Source organism: Myotis brandtii, unplaced genomic scaffold (genome assembly GCF_000412655.1).
Source record: "Myotis brandtii unplaced genomic scaffold, ASM41265v1 scaffold190, whole genome shotgun sequence".
NCBI lineage: Eukaryota > Metazoa > Chordata > Mammalia > Chiroptera > Vespertilionidae > Myotis > Myotis brandtii.
In genome coordinates, this window is record NW_005357076.1 from 4,500,358 (window position 1) to 4,509,899 (window position 9,542).

General features: G+C 51.5%; 1 protein-coding gene across 1 annotated transcript in view; it reads left to right on the forward strand.

Moving 5' to 3' along the window:
- The first annotated feature begins 2,628 nt into the window (after positions 1-2,628).
- The window catches only part of SYNPO2L (synaptopodin 2-like), a 10,411-nt gene continuing 3,497 nt past the window's right edge, over positions 2,629-9,542 (forward strand). The window contains exons 1-4 of the mRNA XM_014538409.1: positions 2,629-2,826; positions 4,275-4,426; positions 4,861-5,375; positions 9,143-9,532. Of these exons, the coding sequence (XP_014393895.1) occupies positions 2,722-2,826; positions 4,275-4,426; positions 4,861-5,375; positions 9,143-9,532 (1,162 nt within the window). The 5' untranslated portion in view covers positions 2,629-2,721. The remainder of the gene's footprint in view (positions 2,827-4,274; positions 4,427-4,860; positions 5,376-9,142; positions 9,533-9,542) is intronic.

Sequence of the window (9,542 nt, forward strand, 5' to 3'; positions counted from 1 at the left end):
TCTCCCGCCTCCACCGCTGTGCTGGCAGCCGTCAGCCTGGCTTGTGGCTCAGCAGAGCTCACCCTGTAGGAGCACACTGACCGCCAAGGGGCAGCTCCTGCATTGAGTATCTGCCCCCTGGTGGTCAGTGTGTGTCATAGTGACCAGTCATTCCCAGTGTTTCTGCTGTTAGGGTCAATTTGCATATTATCCTTTTATTATATAGGATAGAGGCCTGGTGCACGGGTGGGGGCCAGCTGGTTTGCCCTGAAGGGTGTCCCAGATCAGGGTGGGGGGTCCCACTGGGGTGCCTGGCCAGACTGGGTGAGGGGCTGAGGGCCGTTTTTAGGCTGCCCACAGCCCCTTCAGGGGGGATGAGTCCCGCTGGGGGGCCTGGCCAGCCTAGGTGAGGGGCTGATGGCTGTTTTCAGGCTGCCACACCCCCCGGCGACCCAAGCTCACAGCCTCTCTTTTCTTTTTTCTTCTTTTTTTCTGGGATTTATTTATCTTCTATAATTGAAACTTTGTAGCCTTGAGCAGAGCTGAGGGCCGGCCAGGGCAGGTGGGAAACTTGGCTTCCTCCATCGCCGGGGACAACCCAAGCCTCCTGCTCGCTCCACTCCCTGGCCGCCGCCATCTTAGTTGAGTTAATTTGCATAATTGCTCCTGATTGGCTGGTGGGCATGGCTTGAGCGTAGCAGAGGGATGGTTAATTTGCATATTTCTCTTTTATTATATAGGACTAGAGTCCCAGTGCACAAATTCGTGCATGGGTGGGGTCCCTCAGCCTGGCTGACAATCAGGGCCAATTGGGGCAGCGGAAGGTTGGCTGTGGGAGCACACTGACCACCACCAGCGGCAGCTCCTGCATTAGCATATGCCCCCTGGTGGTCAGTGTGCATCATAGCAACCAGTCGACAGTCATTCGGTCACTTAGGCTTTTATATAGAGAGACTAGAGGCTCGGTGCATGAAATTCATGCATGATAGGGGGTCCCTCAGCCCGACCGGCACCCTCTCCAATCTGGGACCCCTCAGGGGATGTCCGACTGCCTCTCGCAATCTGGGACTGCTGGCTCCTAACTGCTCACCTGCCTGCCTGCCTGATTGCCCATAACCCCTCTGCCTGCATGATTGCCCCTAACCACCTCTGCCTACCTGCCTGATTGCCCCTAACAGCTCCCCTACCGACCTGATTGCCCCTAACAGCTCCCCTGCTGGCCTGATCGCCCCTAACCCCTCTGCCTCACCCCACACCTGGGACCCAGGATTCCCTCCTCTGGCGGGTCACAGGCACCTGGGACCTGGGCTTCCCTCCCTCTGGCCAGCTGCAGGCACCCAGGACCTGGGCCGGCTCTCCCGGGCTGCAGCCCCAGCTGCTGGCGCCTGGGACTGCGGGGTGGGCGGCTTGTCCCTCTCCCAGGCTGCAGCCTGGCTGGTCCCCATTCCTCTCTCGTGAGCTCATTTGTGCCTGGCTGGTCCCCATTCCTCTCTCCCCAGTGTTGAGTGTCTGAGCTGTTACAGGGTGATGGCATGAGGGTGTGATGACCATTTGCATATTAGCTCTTTATTATATAGGATAGGTTGGCATATTTATGCACACCTATTTGTATTCACCTGTCCATGACTACCTTATTATAACAGGTAATTTAATTTAGAAACATTTATTTTTTAATATATTTTTATTGATTTCAGAGAGGGAGAGAGATAGAAACATCAATGATGAGAGAGAATCATTGATCAGCTGCCTCCTGCATGCCCCACACGGGATCAAGCCCTTTATCCAGGCATGTGCCCTGACCGGGAATTGAACCCTGACTTCCTGGTTTTTAGGTCGATGCTCAACCACTGAGCCACACTGGCTGGGCTAGCAAAGATTTATTGAGCACTATTTATATCCGTCATTGTTCTGTGGGCTGTTAATTGGCTGTTGCACACAAGTTTCTCATAATCTAAGAGGGAGACAGGCAGATAGACAAACTGTAATAGTGGCTGAAAAATACAACAACAGAAATATATTGATACATCTGTTGCCCAGAGGAAGAAAGGCCTATTGTATAGGTAGGGAGTCAGGAGATGGGCATGAAAGGCTTTATGGAACAGGCAACTGTTCAGCTGGAGCAAAGCTGATCAGAATTCCTCTAAATTGCACCCAGCACTGCAGTGGGATATAGATCTCCATTTTGATTAATAGGTAGATTCATGCAGGAAGGGGCACTCCTTTCTAGGAAGCTTGAGAACTTGTGGGACAAACCCAGCCATTCCTTGCTCTGGAATTGAAGCCTCTGCTGCTGCCACTTTGAAATGAGCTTTGGAGGAAAGCACTTGGAATTAGTCTATGATCCTATCAGGGAAACCCCAGTCCCTGAAAGGGTGTATGTGAGTTATAGAGCCCAGAGAACTACTAGTCTGAGTGCTGAGTAAAAGGCCCCTGCAGGAGAATGGGGGACAGGGGAGAGCAGAAATGTTTACTATAATTAGTTCTGGGAGTAACAGAGCTGGGGGAGGGAGAGGAGTACAGCCGGCAACTATTTTGAGCACAAGTCCGATTGACAGGACACGTGTGCTGGACTGTACTGATCCCAGGGCCAAGTTGCCTGCCTGTGGTGTGTGGTGTGGGGGGGAAGGCCTGGGGCAGCAGGAGCAGGACAGCCAGACAGACAGGCCGGACGGGGTACCAGCACCCCGATTCCTCTCCCTGGGACACTGTCCACACTCCGAGGGCCATAGGCCAACCTGAGCCATGGGTGCTGAGAAGGAGGTGCTGGTCACACTGTCAGGGGGAGCCCCCTGGGGCTTCCGACTTCAGGGGGGGGCCGAGCAGAGGAAACCCTTACAGGTATCCAAGGTAAGGGAGAGCCCCTACATGGAGGTTTCAGGGAAAGGGGGAACTTGGGAAGGGTCATGTGGTGAAGTGGGGGGCGGTGAAGAAGAGGAGTGGGGTGGGTAGATGGGCAGGGAAGCATGCTGAAGTTTGGTGGGGGAAGTAATGTCTGAACACCGGCTCCTTGTGGGGGTGGGGGCTGTTAGAAAAGGGAATTCCTGGTTTCTGGTAGCGAAGAAAAAGAGCCTCGGTCTCAGTTCCCTGCGGCACCATAGCAGCAGAGGCTCAGGGCTGGCCACCCAGTCTCCTGGGTCTGTGCCTCTACCCCAAACTCCAGGAATGTAGGGAAGGTTCTAATTTCTCTCTAACTAAACTGATATGTGATGAGCTGAGGCTGTCATGCCAGCCCAGCCTAGCCCTGCCCTGCCCTGCCCTGCCCTGCCCATGCCTTCAATGCTCCTCTTTTCCTACGCCAGATCCTTCCTCACTAAGCAAGACTCTTTTTTTGGTGCTAGCCTGTCAGTTGAAGTTGTTACCCTATTGGTTTCATCGTACAGGCTTAATTTTTTCAACTGTAAAATGTGGGTAACAAGAGTTCCTATTTCATAGAAGCACTCTAAGGATTAAATGCAATAATACATGTAGAGTGCTTAGCACCATGCCTAACATTTAGTAAGCACTCAGTAAAAGACAGCCACCATGGCACACCTATCTAAACTGATATGTGATGAGCTGAGGCTGTCATGCCAGCCCAGCCTAGCCCTGCCCTGCCCTGCCCTGCCCATGCCTTCAATGCTCCTCTTTTCCTACACCAGATCCTTCCTCACTAAGCAAGACTCTTTTTTTGGTGCTAGCCTGTCAGTTGAAGTTGTTACCCTATTGGTTTCATCGTACAGGCTTAATTTTTTCAACTGTAAAATGTGGGTAACAAGAGTTCCTATTTCATAGAAGCACTCTAAGGATTAAATGCAATAATACATGTAGAGTGCTTAGCACCATGCCTAACATTTAGTAAGCACTCAGTAAAAGACAGCCACCATGGCACACCTATACACACACAATCCCAGTCTCCCAGAATCTGCAGGACTCCCTCCAATCTGGAATAATGTTCTAAAACACTAGACTATGTAGATAATAGTGCCTGGGATTCCAAGGCCTGGGAGTGAACTATTAGCTAGTATAGATATTGCCCTTATAGGAAAATCTTGGAAAGCCATTTCTAGCACCTGTCCTGCCCCCAATCCTCTCATTCGATGATTATCCTACTTCCCCTCATATAATGTATTGCTCCCTCCACTCTGTACCTTCTTCCCTCTAGGAAGGCCCCCTTAACTGCAGTCCCATGCCCCTCTCCACCCTTTCTTACACTGCAAATCCCTTCCACACATGGGTCCTTCCTGTCCTAACTCCGTTCATGCTATTCCCCCTTGGAGCCCTCCCTCACTACACTCTCTCCTCCAACACCTTCTCAGATCCGAAGACGGAGCCAGGCTGGCAGAGCAGGACTCCGAGAGAGGGACCAGCTTTTGGCCATCAATGGGGTCTCCTGCACCAGCCTCTCTCACGCCAGTGCCATGAGCCTCATCGATGCCTCAGGGACTCAACTCATCCTCACTGTGCAGAGGTATGGACTCCTCCCAAGGCGACCCACCCTGTCCCCCTGCTCCCTGACTCAGCTCTGTGTCTCACTGGCCTGGCTTCAGCAACTGACAAGTACCTATTTCTGCTCGTGTATCAGTGCTGGAGTATAGATGTTAGTGTAGGCCTCCCAAAGGGCTTGAATAGATCTGTACTTTAGGGATGGAGTGTCGAGTGGCTATCTGAGTGTGTGGGCCTCCTTCAACCCCTTGCCTGTCTCATTATCACATCTCCCTCGAAGTCCATTTCTACTCACAGTCCTCCAAGCACATTTGCCTCCCAGTTTGTCTTCAGATCTCCACTCTCACCAACCCATTGCACCTACATCTCCCTTCTCCCCTTACCTCCTTTTCCCATCCCCTCCAGATCTCTAACTGGCAGTCATCCAACCCATTTCTCAAGTTCTCTCATCTTCCGCAGGGTAGAGGATGAAGGGCCTTTGCGATCTCCATCCCCTGGTGAGCTTCAGGTGCTGTCACCTTTATCTCCGATGAGTCCTGAGCCCCCTGGTGCTCCAGTTCCCCAGTCTCTTCAGCCTGGGAGCCTCCTCTCACCCCCTGATAGTGAGGCTTACTACGGAGAAACAGACAGTGACGCTGATGGCCCTGCCACCCAGGAGAAGCCCCGCCGACCCCGCCGCCGAGGCCCCACAAGGCCCACCCCTCCAGGAGCCCCACCTGATGAGGTCTACCTGTCTGACAGCCCTGCAGAGCCGGCACCTGCTATCCCTGGCCCTTCCAACCAGGGTGACAGCCGTGTGAGCTCCCCATCTTCGGAGAATGGGGCCACCCTTAAGCCACCCCCAGCCGAGGCCCTGCTGTTGCCCCATGGTACCCTCCGGCCTGGCCCTCATCTCATCCCTATGGTGGGGCCTGTTTCCCACCCGGTGGCAGAAGATCTTACTACCACCTACACCCAGAAGGCCAAGCAAGCCAGTGAGTGCCTGAACCATCTCCCCCTAGCCGGGATCTTTTCATCTGAGCCCTAAATCTACCCCGTCATAACCATACCTTATTCTTCCCTTGTATATAGTCTTGGGGACAAGTGGAGAAGAGTGATGAGTAGGAGAGGGAAATAATTATTATCATGGTCCCCATTATTTCTGCTGTTGGAACTAGTGCAGGAAAAAGGTACAGGTGGTTCAACCCAACTCAGTAATAGGGTAAGTAGGGAAGTTGAAAAGAGACATGAATCAATGAAGGCTTTGCTTGTTGTCCTTGCTATAATTTTGCTAGGTGCTGGATATAGGGCAGGGAAGTACTTTGTTTTTTTAAAATATATTTTATTGATTTTTTACAGAGAGGAAGGGAGAGGGATAGAGAATTAGAAACATCGATGAGTGAGAAACATCGATCAGCTGCCTCCTGCACACTCCCCACTGGGGATGTGCCCGAAACCAAGGTACATGCCCTTGACCGGAATCGAACCTGGGACCCTTCAGTCCAAAGGCTGACGCTCTATCCACTGAGCCAAACCGGTTAGGGCCAGGGAAGTATTTTGAAGCAGGGCACGGCTACAGGGCCTCTTCAGTGTTAACTGCAGGCATAGAATCAGAGCAGCCTTTGACCTTTGTAAATTCAGTTAGCATTCCTGGGGACTGGGAGGCTACCAGATAGTCATGAGTCCCTAGGACAGTGGTTCTCAACCTTCCTAATGCTGCGACCCTTTAATACAGTTCCTCATGTTGTGTGGTGACCCCCAACCATAAAATTATTTTCGTTGCTACTTCATAACTGTAATTTTGCTACTGTTATGAATCGTGATGTAAATATCTGATATGCAGGATGTATTTTCATTGTTACAAATTGAACATAATTAAAGCATAGTGATTAATCACAAAAACAATATGTAATTATATATGTGCCCCAGGCCTTAGGCGACCCCTGTGAAAGGGTCGTTCAACCCCCAAAGGTTGAGAACCGCTGCCTTAGGAAGTGGTAGAGGGAGGGATCTTCAGCTCTTTATCTCAGGCAAGAATGTAGGCCTGGGCAGGAAAAAAAAACCCACCACGAAACACAGTTCCACTTATCTCAAGCTCTCTGCTATTTTTTTTTTTATTGCTAAAAGTATTACAAAGGGTATTACATATGTGTCCTCTCTGCTATTTTTGATGTGAGCTATAGAACACGGTCTAAGAGTGAACTTTCTCCCCATCCTATGCTTACCATGCCTCTCCCCAGCGCCCTTTCTCATCACTGTGGAAATGTCCGGATTATCCCTCTATTTCTCATCTCCCATTCCTCCCCTCCACCATTCTGATTCCTGATCCATAGAATTTTTGTGTCTCTAAGTCTGTATTAGAAACTAAAGATGTGACAGTTTAGCGTCTGGCATCCCTAAGAATGTCCCATATACCACAAAGAAATTCCAGATGCATGCCCAGGATCCCATGCTTATCCCCAATTCTCATTTTAGCACTCTCTCCCTTCCCATCATGCTGGGTGAGACTGGAGTTGGTGGCTCAGGGCTATTTTTAGTCAAGCAGACCTCATTGTCCAGTGGGGTGAAGTGGGGGGAAGGGTAGGCAGGTGCCCACGTCTATCACACCGGGGCTTGTGGAGCAGGCCAGAGAAGGGAGGGGGACAGGCTCCAAAAATAGCAGAGTGAGCTCATTCAGCTGCCAGCTCTGGGGACAAGACAAAGGGGCTTTAAAAGGCATGGGGGGTGGCTCAAGCTGGTCCAGCTCCAGCCAACACTGCCTTTCTCGGCATGGAGACCTTTGAGCCCATCGGCCAAGAGCCCCTCAGCCAAGCCAGCTCCAACAAAGCTCCAGGCCCAGCTCCTGAGCTCCAGGACCCATTCTATGCAGGTACTACCTTCCCATAGCCAAGGGAGTCCTGGGATCTGGAATGCAGGGGAATGCATCAACAGTGAGGAAGGGAGGTCTTTGGGAAAGGTCTTACTCCCTTATCTATTCCTCCTTTTTGCCTTCGTCTTCCTTCTTTTCTAAGGAAAGTTTCATGACCCCTCTCTCAGAATGGACTAATGCTGTGGTCACATGTCAAAGAGGTTTGTGACCACATGAGCTGTAGAAAATTCAAGGGGAGAGTGTGTGTATGAGAGAGAAGGGTGAATAATCCATGAATATATTAAGGTCTGTATGTGGGAGAAAATATGTGTAAGAAAGTGTCTGTATACAGGTGTAGCTAGTGACAAGAAAGCTTTAATAGTAATGGTTACTCACAGTGGAACTTATGGCTGCTGTTAAATGCTAAATTTACCTACATTATCTCACTTAATCCTCATAGCAACCCTATGAGGTAGCTATTATCATTCTCATTTACAGATGAGGAAACTGAACTTCAATGAAGTGAAGTAACTCTCCCCAGAACCAAAAACCTAAGCTGAACTCTGACTCCAATATCTATCTCTTGTTCACAGTTCTATTCTGTGGGATAAATGTGGGGATGGGCACATTGAGAGCTCTAATTAGAAGGGAGCTTGGTATCTTGAGTAGAAAGTAGATGGAATTTCAAGAATTTTTTTAGGAGGAACTGGGGATCATGGATCAGAAAGCCCAAGGCAGGGTCCCAGCAGCAGGGCAGCCTCTCCCACTTCCTGGCCCCACCTACCAGGCCCCACATGGCATGGGAAGCCCTGCCCTGCCTCCCCTTAGTATATAATCCTTTTGTGCCAGCCTGGTAGTGGCTGCCTGAGCTCTCTACCTAGAAGGCTGACCCCTAAGGAAGATTACTCCACTCGCAACCTCAGCTGGGGGGAAAGGTGAATAGATTTACTCAGTGACTTTGAGGCATAAAGATTTGGAGGATTGCCTTGGAGAGCAGCACTCTAGTTTTCCCTGCATTTCGGACCTGACGCTATTCCTGGCTGTGAGTAGCGGGATGTGAGGCAAAGCGTGCCTGGCAGTTGGAAGGCCAATGTCTGCTCTAAAACTTCGTTCAAACTTCTAGGAAAAGGACCTTTGCAGGGGGAACTCTGGGAAGAAGGGCCATCTGGAGTGTGCATGTGTGTGAATATATTTAAGTGACTCTATGTGTTTTTGTTTAAATACCTGTGTGAACTAGGGTATATGTAACCTCGGGTATGTGTAAATGAGAGAGAAAGGTACATGAGAAAATGTGCCCACAGCTGGCTTTTACTAGCCCCATATGCTTGTTGAAATGATGGGTAGTGGGTTATTCCTATGAATGTATATGATGTGGACGGCATGGTGGGGGTGGAATTGTGAATGAAGATCCTTGTTGCTAAGGGTCCTTTGTGTCCTTATCATAGGGGATAAGTGAATAAGTCCCAAACTTTCTGAGATCTCTGTAATGTGATCTCTGTGGTGGGAGAAAGGTGTCCCTTCTCATCTTTTGTCTCCCTGGGACCTGCCTCATCTTTCTGCCTGGGAAGTGACCCCCCCCCCCCAACCCACCCCTGCGTTGTCAGCCAGAAATGGAGGGAGGCAGGGGAGGAATGTGAGTGGGGTGGGTAAGAGCACATCTCTGGGAAGATAGCAGAGTAGAGGGAGGCGAGGATGGGAGAGCTGTGGTCAGAGTGGTGTCTGGACAGCCAGCTAGACTCTGCCTTCCTTCCAACTGTCCTTGGTTTCACCTTTCACCCGCCAATCGGCCCCCAAGTCAGAGGACCTTGAGAAGTCGGGAAGTGGGAGGGCCGAGGCGGCCGGCTGGGGAGGGGGTGGAAGCCTGGGGAAATGGACTCCAGGAGGCTCACGAGCTTTTCCCCTCCGGCCTCCCAGAACTGCAGCGGGCAGAGAGCCTCCAGGAGAAGAGCGTGAAGGAGGCCAAGACCAAATGCCGGACGATTGCGTCCCTGCTGACGGCAGCCCCCAACCCCCACTCCAAGGGGGTGCTTATGTTTAAGAAAAGACGGCAGAGAGCCAAGAAATACACCCTGGTGAGCTTCGGGTCTGCAGCTGGGACAGGCGCCGAGGAGGAGGAAGACGGGGTCCCTCCGACGAGCGAATCCGAGCTGGACGAGGAGGCCTTCTCCGACGCCCGCAGCCTCACCAACCAGTCCGACTGGGACAGCCCCTACCTGGACATGGAGCTGGCCAGGCCGGGCTCAGGCGCAGCTGAGGGCCCGGGAGGGCAGCTGACTGAGGCCTCGGGGAGAGGGGTCCAGCTCTGCCAGCAGCA